Raw genomic sequence first — 14,504 nt, forward strand, 5'->3', positions numbered from 1 at the left:
TGAGCTTTGCACACACAGCTCTTTCCACCGGATCACATCTCCTCACGGTGGTATTGATTTAAATTAGCGCTAATGCTGAGAGTGTAATTAGATTGCATTTATATATCCCCTTGCCCATCCGCTGCAGTGATTTTATATCATCCTATCAACTGTTGGATTATCCTGCTTACTTATAAGCATGTTACTCTGGCTACTCATCTTCTGCATTTCAAATATCTTCTTGCCTTATCTGACACCCTTGTGTCTCCTTCTCATCTCTAGTCTTTGTCCTCTCTCTCCCCTCCCCTTACCTGTATTAATCTATCACTTGCCAGGCTTGTCCCATCCCCACATCTCTTTCCAGCTTTCTCCCTCCATTACAATCAGTCTGAAGAAGGATCCTGACCTGGAATGCAGTCTGTGCATTCCCTCCACAGATGCTGCCTGACCGACCCGCTAAATTACCGCAGTGCTTCTGTGTTTCACTCAGGATTCCAGCATTTGGAGTTCCCTGTATCACCATTTGCATTGTCCGACCAGACCTCTTTTGGAAAAAGTAGTGTGAAAGTTGGAATACCTTAAAAATAGCAGTCTTCAAATAATCAACAAACTGGAAAGAGAATGGAAGGATATGGGTCACGTGTGGGTAGAATTTAACTTTGCTTCAAAGCGCTGGAGTAACTCAGCGGGTCAGGTAGCATCTCTGAAGAACATGATTAGGTGATTCTTCAGATTGGCATCACGTTCGGCATGGACATTGTGGGCCAAAGGGCCTGTTACTGGGTCGTACTGTTCTATGGGACGACAGATGGCACAATGGGCTAAGTGTTCGGCTGGCACCCGGAAGGTAGCCGGTTCGAATCCCGCTTGGAGTGCATACTGTCGTTGTGTCCTTGGGCAAGACACTTCACCCACCTTTGCCTGTGTGTGAATGTGTGTGTGAATGTGTGTGAGTGATTGGTGGTGGTCGGAGGGGCCGTAGGCGCAGATTGGCAGCCACGCTTCCGTCAGTCTGCCCCAGGGCAGCTGTGGCTACAGAAGTAGCTTACCACCACCGAGTGTGACTGAGGAGTGAATGAATAATGCGATGTAAAGCGCCTTGAGTATTAGAAAGGCGCTATATAAATCCCATCCATTATTATTATTATTATTATTATTATTATTATTATTATGTTCTATGAGGAAGTCAAACTTTAACTGAATCATTGACATTTCTATTAGGTGGTAAATAAGCAACAGTGACATCATGTTTTAGCACCGTACTTGTGTATAGTATGATAGGATTAACATATCTGGCCGATGGGCGTCATGGTGGCGTAGTGGTAGAGCCATTGTCTTACGGCGCCAGAGACCCGGGTTCGATCCTGACAACGGGTGCTTGGCTGTGCGGAGTTTAGACGTTCTCCCAGTGCCCTGTGCGGATTTTCTCCGAAATCTTCATTTCCTCTCACACTCCAAAGATGTACAGGTTTGTAGGTTAATTGATTTGGTGTAAATGTAAATTGTCCCTCGTGTGTTTAGGATATTGTTAGTGTGCGGGGATCGCTGGTTGGTGCAGACTCGGTGGGCCGAAGGGCCTGTTTCCGCGCTGTTTTTCTAAACTAAGAAAAAAACTCTAAACTGTAGTTCTTCTCAAGCTCTTTTCTAGAAGTAAAGCAAGGAGACAGTGTCGAGCCGTACTCGGACAGCAGTGGGACATGACATTCACCCTTGATCCATCCCAATCGGTAGACACCCCATTAATCCCATTTCCTGGCACATGGCCTGTAATCTTCTGCTAAGGCAATTCAAGTACTTGCCTCAACGTTTCTGACACGCTACTCTGCTTTTTACCCACCCTCTGTGTGATAAGGTACAACCTTGGATTCCCACTAAATATCTTCTCCCTTACCCTAAATCTATTCTCTCATCCATCTACCTCTGATGTGGGGATACTTTCCTGCACACCACCCTATCTATACCATGTTCATATACTTCAGTCATGACCTCTTAATCTATTCTTCCCCTCTGTTATCAGGTTTCTGAATGATTCTTCCATAAATTAGAGTACTGTCCGATTCATCCCTACCCCATTGTGGACATTGGACTTTGTCGAAGAAACTGTGACTTAACATTGCAGCTGTACAAGACTTTGGTTAGGCCGCATTTGGAATATTGTGATGTCTGTGTGCAGTTCTGGTGATCCCATTACAAGAAGGATGTAGATGCTTTGGAGAGGATGCAGAAGTTATTTACCAGCATGTTGCCTGGATTAGAGGGTTTTAGGTTCAAGGAGAGTTTAGTTTAGAGATACAGAACGGAAACAGGCCCTTCGGCCCATCGGGTCCGCGCCGACCAGCGATCCCCGCATTTTAACACTAACCTACACATACATTTTTACATTTACCAAGCCAATTAACCTACATGCCTTTACGTCTTTGGCGTGTGGGAGGAAACCGAAGATCTCGGAGAAAACCCCCACGGGTCACGGGGAAAACGTACAAACAATCGGTTGAGGGAAGACTTGATAGAGTATATAAAATATAGAAGTAGATAAGGTAGACAGTCAGAACCTTTTTCCCATCGTGGAAATGTCCAACACTGGAGAGCATAGCTATAAGGTAGCTTAGATACGGGGAAAGTTTAATGGAGACGTGCGGGGCAAGTTTTGTACATAGAGAGTGGTGGGAGCCTGGAACACATTGCTGGGGGAGTGGGGGGGGGGGGGGGGGAGAGGTAGATACGATAGTGGGATTTAAGAGACTTTTAGCTAGGCACATGGAAGTGCATGGAATATAGATCACGTACTGGCAGATGAGCTCAGTTTAACTGGGCATCATGTTCAGCACAAACATTGTGAGCTGAAGGGCCTGTTCCTGTGCTGTACTGTTCAATGTTCTAATGCTGAAAACTATATTCTGCACTCAGTATCTTCCCGTTTGCACTATCTATTGTACTTGAGTTTGGCTATATTATATGTATGTATAGTTTATTTGATAACGCAAATCAAAGCTTTTCACTGTACTTCTGTAGTTCAGCTTAGTTTATTGAGTTACAATGAAAAGCTATTGTTGCATGCTGACCAGTCAGCAGTCTGTACATGTGACAATAATAAACTTAAACTAAATGTTCTGCTTTTTCATTATTATTTTAGATCAAGCGGGATTACCTCTCCCTAATGTCTATTTTCTTTTCTACGCAGGTGCACGGGAGAATGACAGACTGTGTCAGTAAGATCATGTTTCACACCATGTCAATGTGTTGGCAGCAGGTCCTGGGTCTCACCCTGATGGCTCTGATAACTCGCTGCACAGTCAGCTGCCCGCCTCGCTGCGACTGCGCTCCCCACATCAGGTCCGTGCTCTGCCACAGGAAGCGTCTGACTGCCATTCCCGAAGGCATCCCCATCGAGACCAAAGTCCTGGACCTCAGCAAAAACCGCCTGCGCTGCATTGGTCCCGGAGATCTGGCCTCCTTCCCTCTGTTGGAGGAAGTCGACCTCAGCGAGAACATCATCACCAACCTCGAACCCGGGGCTTTCAGCAACTTGTTGAACTTGCGCTCCCTGCTGCTGAGGGGAAACCAACTGAAGCTGATCCCCGCTGGCGTGTTCTCCAGGCTTGCCAACCTGACACGCCTGGACCTCAGCGAGAACAAGATTGTTATCCTGCTGGACCTCATGTTCCAGGATCTGAGGAAACTGAAGCAGCTGGAAGTTGGTGACAACGACCTGGTCTACATCTCCCAGCGGGCGTTCAGTGGACTACTTGGGTTGGATCAGCTCACCATTGAAAAATGCAACCTGACCTCCATTTCGGGTGAATCCCTGTCCTACCTTCAAAACCTGGCCACTCTCCGCCTGCGGCACCTTGCCATCAGCTTCCTGGAGGAGCAGAACTTTCGGAAGCTCTATAACCTGAAGGAACTGGAGATCGACTCTTGGCCACTTCTGGAGACCATCACTCCCACCACGCTCTATGGTCTGAACCTCACTTACCTGTCCATAACCAGCACTAACCTCTCCTCCGTGCCGTCCGGAGCCTTTAGAAACCTAGTCTATCTCCAGATGTTGAACTTGTCCTACAACCCCATCACCACCATCGAATCTGGCTCGTTCCGTGACTTGATCCGCCTGCAGCACCTGTACATGGTCAACACCTTGCTCAGCACCATCCAGCCGCACGCGTTCCTGGGGCTGAGGCAGCTCAGGGTGCTCAACATTTCCAACAACCTCTTGGTGACCCTGGAGGAGAGCGCCCTGCAATCGGTGGGGAACCTGGTGGTTCTCCGCTTGGACAACAACCCCCTGTCCTGCGACTGCCGCCTCCTGTGGCTGGTCCAGAAGAAGACAGCCTTGAGCTTCGACGACAACCAGCCAGTGTGCGCCTCCCCGGCGGACATTCAGGGAAGCCGGCTGCAAGACTTCGAGGACACCGCCCTTCAGGACTACTTCACCTGTCAGAAGCCCAAGATACGGGACAGGAAACCTCAACGGGTGACGGCGGGGGAAGGACAAACCGTCTACTTCACCTGCCGGGCGGACGGAGAGCCGGCCCCGGTGATAATGTGGGTGTCACCGCAGCGCAGGATGATCACCAGCAGAAGCAGCGGCAGAGCCACCATCCTGCCGGGTGGCACCTTGGAGATCCGCTTTGTCCAGGTCCACGACAGTGGCACCCACATCTGCATCGCCAGCAACGCCGGGGGCAACGACACCTCCTTCGCCGTGTTGACCGTGAAGGTGCAGAGATCAGAAGGCGCCCTGTTTGCCAACATGACCGGCGCTCTCTTGGAGTTCAACGAGACTGCCTTCAACGAAACCCAGGTCTTCCTGAAGTTCACTCTGGACCTCAAAACCATCCTGGTGTCCACTGCGATGGGCTGCATCACCTTCCTAGGGGTGGTGCTCTTCTGCTTTCTGATTCTGTTCGTGTGGAGCAGGGGGAGAGGACACCACAAGAACAACTTCTCGGTGGAATATTCCTTTCGGAAGGTTGACGGGCCCACAATGAGCAGCGGGCAAGGAGGGGCCAGGAAGTTCAACATGAAGATGATCTGACCCAGTGGGTCAGTCGTTGGTTGGTTGGTTGGTTGGTTGCAAGTACTTACTGTAGTCAACACGTTGAACCATAATGGACGTCTGCCTATGATGTTCTAATGATAAGCATCATCAATAATATTTGTATGAGTTACCCTGGCTCGGCTAGGGCAAGAGCAGTATTGCATGCTGTATATAGTCACTCAGTCCTAAGACAAATGTTGTCACCCGACCGGTTTGCAAAAATACCTGTTTTTGACACATCGGGGTAGAAATCGATTTGTGATCCAGTTTGAATGTGTGTCCTGTGGTAGCAAGGGTGAAATGGGATGGTAGGAATCTCATGCGGGTACGTCGCCAGTGAGCGGTTGCTTTGAGGTGCAAGGAGACTCTTCCAGCTCGGCCTGACACAGTCAAACATGGCCCAGGGGTTGGAAGTAAGGTGGAGCCCTTGAGTTGCACAGATGCAGAGCCAAGCGGCTCATTTCGGGCAGATGCCAAGAACAGCTGGATGCTCCCATCCAGATGTTTGGCCTTTGGCCAAGGGAAGTTGTCAGCCTGGGAACCCGGTTCAAGGCCAGAACACAAAGCAAGGGCCAGTTTCGCTTGCATCCATTCTCTATGCATTCCACTCAGGTAATCTACCTTTTGAATTTTTCTTAAATGCCACATATTCAGGAAAGCGTAAAAGCCCAGGTGGAAAATGTTGGCTTAGCTTCCCATGACACTTACTGAAGAAGGGTCATGACCAAAAACACCCCCTATCCATGTCCTGCAGAGAAGCGGCCTGATGTGCTGAGTTACTCTAGCACTTTGTGTTTTACCCTGTCCTAACTGATAGAATCTTGGGCTACAGTGATTGTTAAGTCAAATAGTCGACTTGTAACCTGAATATTTCCAGCCATTCTGTATTATACGACCTTGAGAAATCATGGTCACCCCCTCTGGGAGGTGGAAGGTTGAAATCATTCCTTAATGTTGGAAGCATTGGTTGGAGGTATAACCTAGATTATTTTGGCCAATCTTTTCACCTCTATTGCTTCAATAATCATCTCAATTTGGAGTTCTTGCAATAGGCAATACAATGGATAACTATTCAGATTGTACACATTGTGAGAAAGTAATGGAACTGATTAATTATGACGATGCAATTTTCTTGAATATGACTACGTAAATGTATTATGACCTTTTTGTATGCAGAAACTTGTTTTAACTTTCGGAATAGTATCACTGTTCTGGCTTACAATGTCAAGAACACCATAACAACTTGTGTAATATTGTTTAATTGAGTGTATTTATTGTATTGTAAAAAATATCCTAGCAAAGATAGTGCATCTTTACTGATGATCTGCAAAATACTTCTGCAGCTTTCCACATCATTTTATCCAGGCAACAAATGTTTCTCGATCCCACTTGATCAAAAACGCTTAGAGCAATGATGTATTTTCCATCCACATCGTTTCACTAACACCATAAATAATGCTCAAATTGTGTGATACTTTAACAAGCAGATAATATATATTTTTTAAGTGGCTGCCTTGGCATGTGGGACACGATTGACTCCAGGAAAGAAATCTCAAGCAAATACAAATATTTGTGCAAAGTAAATGTTCATCTTTCATTTTGATGATGCTGTCATTTTGGAACAGACACAAGGCTAGGAATTCTCTCTTGCTGATGGATAATCATACTTACTTTATTAGCCAAGTATGTATACTATTTGATTTGCCATACAGTCATATTAATAAAAAGCAACAGGACACACAAAATACATTTTAATATAAACATCCACCACAGTGACTCCTCTGCATTCCTCACTGTGATGGAAGGCGAAAAAAAGTTCAATCATTTCCGTTCTTTGTTCTCCAGCAGTCGGGGGCCTCTGACCTTGACGGGACGATCTTAGTCCCGTAGCCGGCGGCGGGCCTCCTTGTCAGGACGATCAAGCTCCTGCATCGGGGGGAATCTCAGCTCCCCCGCGCCGGGCGATCTACCCCGAGTCAGGGCTAATCGAACCTTCTGCATCGTTGGAGCCTCCCAACTCGGTCTCAACCCGAGACTGCGAGCTCCTTCATGTTAAAGTCCGCAGGCCGCAGTTGGAGCGTCAAGCCCAGGCAAGGAATCAGCTCCGATGGTAAGTCCATGCCCCACGGTGGGGCTCAAAGTCAGTCTCGAGCAAGGCCTCCAGCTCCATGATGTTAGGTCGTAGAGCGACCGGAGATACGACCTGGAAAACAATCGCATCTCCGGCAAGGTAAGCGATTGAAAATAAGTTTCCCTGACGCCCTCCTCCACCCCCCCCCATAAAATAAACCAGAGAACATTAACTCACACTTTTTTAACACACTAAAAAAAACAAAGAAAATTGAAAAGGACAGACAGACTGTAGGCGAGGGTGCCATCGAAGCACCACCGGTGGATAGGATTGGGAGATGTTTTGGGATGTCCTGGAGGAGAAATTGGGGTTTGACTTTAAGGGTCAGGCTGAGATGTAGAATGTAGAACAGTACAGGAACAGGTCCTTCAGCCCACAATATCCGTGCTGAACATGATGCCAAGATAAACTAATCTCCCCTGCCTGCACGTGATCCATCGATCCAAGTAAGCACTCCTTTAATCTAAAATTATGAGAGGGTTTCCTCCGGGTGCTCTGGTTTCCACCCACATCCCAATGGCGTGCGGGTTTGAGGGTTAATTGGCTTCGGTAAATTGTCCCTAGTGTGTGGGATAGAACTAGTGGACGTGGTGATTGTTGGTCAGCATGGACGCGGTGGGCCGATGAGCCTGCTTTTATGCTGTATCCCTGAATTAAACCTAGAAATGGGCCCTTTCAACGTCACCGTCTCCATCCATGCCTTTACTGGTTCTCCGATTGCCTACGTGATCCCAACCACCAGGCCAGAGACGCAAATCAACATCAAAGGCAAGAAAACAATGAAATCTGAAATTGAAGAATCATTGCGGATTTACTTTTCCTTTGATACAGTGCAAAATATCAAGAAGGGCAGACCCATTTATGAATCAAATTTGCACATCAAAACTATATTAATTCCAGTAGTTTTTCAGACAGTGCTGAAATAAATCAACACTGGAATTCATTAAATCATTTATCCACACCATTTGTTCAGTATATATATTGAATGACAATTTTAAAGTGTTGTGATGGAGTTAATCATTTTTATACCATGTGTAGATCTGCCAAATGGGTGCAGTATGAACATGTTGTACAAAGAGATCTTCACATCGTTGATAACAAGCACTGCTGATATATCACCTGTGCTTCCAAATCGAATGGCAATAATCTGTTGTGTTTTCAAACTTGTTCAAAGTATATAAATATGTAAAAACTGTAACGGGAGAGCAATTTTTTTGGAAAAAAAATTACCTGTCGCATAAATTTATTTTTTTCCTGAACCATGGGTTTCCATTGGACTCTGTACTTCTCTGTGTAAACTGCAGAAGAGTTAATATAATAAATCTGGAAATGTCTAGGGATAATCATGATTAATTGTACAACAAAAAATAATTGTGAGTTTATCATGGTTTTAATTGCACTGTTATAAATAAAATACCCGTGTTTTTCCAAAGTCTAACAGATGTTTGGCTTTCATTTTCTGTGGTAAATGGATGCATTAAAGATGGGTAAAAATCATGGTAGAAGCAGGAGTTGTCTCAGGTAAGAAGGGCATGGCATGCCTGTTGGACACGACTACTCCAGTGGGGAATCCTCTCTTCCATTGGCACCGAGGGCTTGGGGACAAACAGGGATGTACGTGGGCCATACATGCCTTCAGATTTCAGATTAGATTCCTGGAGCACATGGAAGAATTTCTAGCAAATCCAAGGAACTGCAGATACTGAAATCTTGAGCAATGCACAGAGTGCTGGAGGAGCTCATAAGGTCATAAGGAATAGGAGTAGAATTAGGCCATTCAGCCCACCAAGTCTACTCCGCCATTCAATCATGACTGATCTATCTCTCGCTCCTAACCCCAATCTCCTGCTTCTCCCCATAACTTCTGACACCTGTACAGAGTACAGAATTTAAACAGAGTGCAGAATATAGTGTAGAAACGAGAAACTGCAAATGCTGGTTTACAGAAAAGCATACAACATAATGGTCAGGCAGCACCTCTGGAAGGAATGGACAGACAATGCTTCAGGTCAAGGCCAGTCTTCAGATCAAAGAACTTCTAGACATGGATTTTGCTTAGATAGTCTCCTGGATAGAGGGTGAAATGTTACCATTCTGTCTCCGTAGGTTCTGAGGTGTCTAAAGCAGCAAAAATGGCTGCAGACTATGCCACAGGTGAGCCATGAGATGCCCCATGGGGGTGGGTAGTTTAGGCGGTGATTCAGTCTTTTAACTGTTAATGTTGGACTCCTGACCCATGGACATTAGTCGTGGTTTGTGGTTATATATATAGACATACAGGGACCAATTTTGTTTTGCGTACTATTCTGGTAGATTATGCCATGCATGAGTGCAACATATAGTCTAAAAAGAAGAGTGCAGAATATAGTGTAGAAACAAGGAACTGCAGATGCTGGTTTACAGAAAAAGACACAACATACTGGATTAACTCAGCGAGTCGGGCAGCATCTCTGGAGAAAATAGATAGGTAATATTTCGGTTTGGGACTCTTCTTCAATATTGTGTTACAGCAAAGTGCAGATAAAAAAGCACAAAGACCACAACCAGATAGATTGGGAGATCGGGAGACCTTGCACATGAGAGGCCCATTTGAAAGTCTAATAAGAGCAGGGAAGAAGCTGTTTGTGAATCTGGTGACAAATGCTTTCAAGCTTTTGTATCTTCTGCCTGAAGGGAAAAGAGAGAAGAGGGAATGACGGGGGTGTGAGTGATCTTTGATTATGTTGGCTGCTATCCCAAGATGTAGACAGAGTCAGTGATGGAGAGTGAATGGGAAGTCTAGTGTGTTTGATGGACTGGGCTACATCCACAACTCTCTGCAATTTCACGCGGTCTTGGGTCACTAATCACTGCAGGAACTCAAGCTGTACAATCAGCAAATGAAAAATCAGAACATCTATTGATCCAATGCAACGATCTGCTGATAAGGTGAGCCCACATAAAGGTTTCCATCAGACTCTCTGTGGAAACAAGAGATGGGCTAATATAAGGAATTCAGCAGTGAATTACATTGTTACTTGTGAAATTCATTATGCGTGCATCATAATTTAAATCATACTTATAGACTGAAATACCCCTATTTTTATTTTTCCCAATGGCTTTACATTTTACCCCTCCTCTCTTCTAAAATGATTGACACCCTTTGGTTTCCTTTTCTCATCTGGCCTTTGTCACTTACTCTGCCCACCTGCTAAGCAAACTCCCCTCCCTTGTATCCACCTGTAACTAACCTACTAACCCCTCCTTCTCTTCCCCTTTTCCCCCCATATTGCCCTCTCCCCTCCCCCTTCCTCGTTATCTATAAATATGTCTGGTTTCAAAATTCATGCTTCTTCTATCCTTATCTCACACCTTCTGTCTTTTCATGTCTGGCATTTGTCCACCCACCTGCCTATTTTTATGAAAACTTATCTGAATCCACCTATCACTCACAAGGCTTAACCCTGTTCTCCCCCACAATCAGCCTGAAGAAGGATCCTGACCAGAAACACCACCTATCCATGTTCTCCATCGATGCTGCCTGACCTGCTAAGTTACTCCAGCGCTTTGTGCCTTTTTTTGTAAACCACCATTTGCAGTTCCTTGTAACCACCTATCACTTGCAAGGCTTGGTCCCGCCCCCGCCTCACTTCTACAGCTTTCTTGCCCTGACCACAATCAGTGCGAAGAAGGGTCCCAACCCGAAATGATATCTGTCCGTTCCCTCCGCAGACTCTGCCAGACCCGCTGAGTTCATCCAACACTTTGACTTTTGTTCAAGATAATGAACAAGCTGCTTCTGCCTATCTGTAAGTAAAATGTCTCACCACTAGATGTCCCCTTGTGCTGATTCTTACAAGCTGTGTAAAATGCATTACAAAGCATTTACAAATGCATTAAATAAACATAGTACAACCAAGGTACAACTTACCTTTTAACAATTCACTATTCTGTGATCCTTTTGTGTCACACCTGGCTTTTCATCCCTAGCCTTTGTTCATCCATATTCCTATCAATTACCCTTTGTGTCTTCCAATGCTTTCCCATCAATATTTCAGATCCTCTGGCTCTGCAGGGTAGTACAGAAGGAGTGTTACTGAAGTATCCCTGAGAGAGAAGCTACAATAGATGTTGTTGAGCCATTACCCCACAGCTATGATGTGGTGGTGTGGAGGGACATTGTAATAGAGTCATGCAGCACGGAAACGGCCCCTTCAGCTGAACTTGCACACACCAACCACGATCCCCCAACTACACTAGTCCCACCTGCCCGCATTTGGACCATATTCCTCTGTACCTTTCCTATCCATATTGCTCATGGGTTTTGTTGAGGGCATTTAGTAGGGGAAAGATACTGAATCATCCTACCACAACCAGAGACCAGTGCTAAAGTATTATCTACCTCTTTGATGGCCTCGGACTATCCTTGATCAGACATTGCAGGCTTTGCCTTGTAATCATGTATTGTCTTTCTGCTGACGGGTAAGCACGCAACAAAAAAATTTTCACGGTACCTCGGTATAAGTGACAAAAAACTAAACTGAATTGGGTGTGGGAGCGGTATTCATGAGAAGGGTTTTGTTCTGAATGATATTCACAATTATTTTTTCCGCAGCATCGGAGGCTGAGGGAAGGCTTCCTTTAAGCACATAAATTCATGAGAGGCACAGAAAAGATAGACAGTCAGAATCTTTTTCCCAGGGTGGATGTAACTGGCGGGCATAACTTTAAGGTGAGAGAGGCAAAGTTTAAAGGAGATGTGCGGGGGAAGCTTTTTTACAGAGGGTGGAGGATGCCTGGAATGCGCTGCCAGGGGTAGTGGTTGAGGCAGATACAATAGCGACATTTAAGAGGCAATTAAACAGGCACGTGGATATGCAGGCCATGGAGGGATATAGATCACGTGCAGGCATATGAGATTAGATTATTTTGTCATTACTTTTGGCATGGACATTGTGGGCTGAAAGGCCTGTAACTGTGCTATAATGTTTTATGTTTGATGTTCTATGGGTGGTGTTTAGAAGTTTACACCTACACACGTTGCAGGCAACTGCTGGAGGAACTCATCAGGTCAGGCAACATCTGTGGAAGGAATGGGCAGATGATATTTAGGGTCAGGAACCTTCTTCTTTCGAGACTCTTAAACATCGTCTGTCCATTCCCTACACAGATGCTGCATCATCCATTTGTTAGTTTTATGCTCAAAAGTTCCAGCATCTGCAGTTCCTTGTATACCCACTTTGCAGCCATGGTTGGCATCCAGGTGCTAATGTTCTTGACCAAGAACCTACAAAAATCCTTGCTGAGCAATGATCCTTGCTGAATAGCTCCCTGATGCTTCCTTGACAGTGTTTCAAAGAGCTTGAACTATAATCTTTAAAGGCAAGGACACTTAGGTTTATGTATAGGTTTATCATTGACACGTGTACCGAGGTACAGTGAAAAGCTTTGTGTTGCATGCTATCCAAACAAATCAGATAAACACAGTCTATTGCCCAGAGCAGGGAAAACTAGAACTAGAGCACATAGTTTTAATGTGAGAAGGGACAAATGTAATAGGAACCCAAGGGGTAATGTTTTTTACACAAAGGGTGGGGGGGGTGTATGGAACAAACTGCCAGAAGAAGTTGTTGAGACAGGTATTATCCCAACGTTTGATAAACATTTGGACAGGCACATGGATAGGATACGTTTAGGGGGATATGGGCCAAACGCAGACAGGTGGAACTAGCGTAGATGGGCCATGTTGGACGGTGTGCTCAAGTTGGGCCAAAGGGCCTGTTTCCACGCTGTGTGACTCCCCAGCCCTGAACTACTATCTACCTCATTGGTGACCCTCAGACTATTTTTGATTGGACTTCACTGGCTTTACCTTGCGCTAAACGTTATTCCCTTATCATGCATCTATACACTGTAAATGGCTCGATTGTAATCATGTATTGTCTTTCCCCTGACTGTTTGGCAGGCAACAAAAGCTTTTCACTGTACCTCGGTACACGTGACAATAAACTAAACTGAAACTGAACTGAACTCTATGACTCTAATACTGCACATAAATACAATCAGGCCAAACTCAAGAACAATAGGTGGACCAAAGGGGAAGATACAGAGTGCAGAATATAGTTGTCAGTATCAGTTCCACAGACAAGGCCCACTGCCCACCAGTTCTAAGCAGTAGCCGAGCTTATGGAAGGACAATTCCGGAGCTTGTTAACGGGGGAGTGGGGGGTGGAAGGGGGGAAGAGGGGAGGTGTTCTTCCAGAATCTGGTGGCACACGCTTTCCAGCTTCTATATCTTATAATGATTCCCATTGTTCCTGGACCAGCCTGGTCTTGGAAATGCATTGTCTTCCCTCATCAGCACAGGTGTAATCCTGGAGCTCCTGACCTCACATTTCTACGGGTGGGTCCTCAACAGGAGAACTGCAATGGTTCAAGAAGATGTCTCAACAGCATCTTCTCAAGGCCATTATGGATGGACTTTAAAGAAAGGCTCTGCCTACATCCATGGATAGTCAGTAATCTCAGGGAAAGGCACTGGGACAGCAGTAAGCTAGTTATTATCTGGATAAATATTATTCTACTTCACCTCCCATCCCTCACCAATGAATACTATTATTCCATCTCACGCTCCATCTCTCCGCAATAACCATGTCTTGCCCCATTGTCTGGGAAACGCGTTGCAATACACTTCATTGAATGCGTACTCGGTACTCGGGACATCCGGTAAACTCGTGATGTTTTTTCATCCATGTAAAAAATGTCCACGAGTAAAAAAATATTCGTGATGAAAAAAATTGTTACTTTTTACTCGTACGAGCCGCTACAAGACATCCACGAACTCCTACGGACCCGCTACAGACATTCTCCGAGTTCGAATCGGGGAAAACTCTGGAGAACTCGTGAATTACCTCGTACAGTGGGACAGGGGCTTTAGGTGACTTGATTCTTTCCTGTTATTTGTAAGGGCTTGTCTTAAGTTCTTGTTTTAGAATATCACCTGGACATTTGTTTGACCTTGAGGTCAAATTTTCCCCTGTTGAAGGAAACATTACAAATTCAGGAGATCAAAGTTCGTGTAAAGTTACCGAATTGTAAAATAAAAGAATTCTGTAAAAATAAACCTTAAATATGCAAGATGGATTTTGCTATGCACACCAGTCACCAAGCCTTTACTTTAGAGTATAGCTTACTGCCAAAATTGAATTAAAACCAATTTGGTGTAAACTGTGAACATATGTTCGATAGAAAAGAACAGTACTGTTAAAAACTGAAGGAAGTTCTGAAATTAGGTAAAGTTTAGTGATCACATATGTTTGCAATGCTGAGAGGTTCATGTGCATAGATATCCTGTTCTTGCACCTCTTTGACTAT

The 14,504-nt window shown here is 45.2% G+C and overlaps 1 protein-coding gene across 1 annotated transcript in view; it reads left to right on the forward strand.

Moving 5' to 3' along the window:
* lingo3 (leucine rich repeat and Ig domain containing 3) overlaps positions 1-6,728 on the forward strand; it is a 96,465-nt gene extending 89,737 nt beyond the window's left edge. Inside the window, exon 2 of the mRNA XM_033046829.1 lies at positions 3,161-6,728. Coding sequence (XP_032902720.1) covers positions 3,173-5,017 — 1,845 coding nt within the window. The 5' untranslated portion in view covers positions 3,161-3,172 and the 3' untranslated portion in view covers positions 5,018-6,728. The remainder of the gene's footprint in view (positions 1-3,160) is intronic.
* Positions 6,729-14,504: the final 7,776 nt, after the last annotated feature.

The sequence above is a fragment of the Amblyraja radiata genome, chromosome 29 (assembly GCF_010909765.2).
Source record: "Amblyraja radiata isolate CabotCenter1 chromosome 29, sAmbRad1.1.pri, whole genome shotgun sequence".
In the NCBI taxonomy this organism is placed as follows: domain Eukaryota; kingdom Metazoa; phylum Chordata; class Chondrichthyes; order Rajiformes; family Rajidae; genus Amblyraja; species Amblyraja radiata.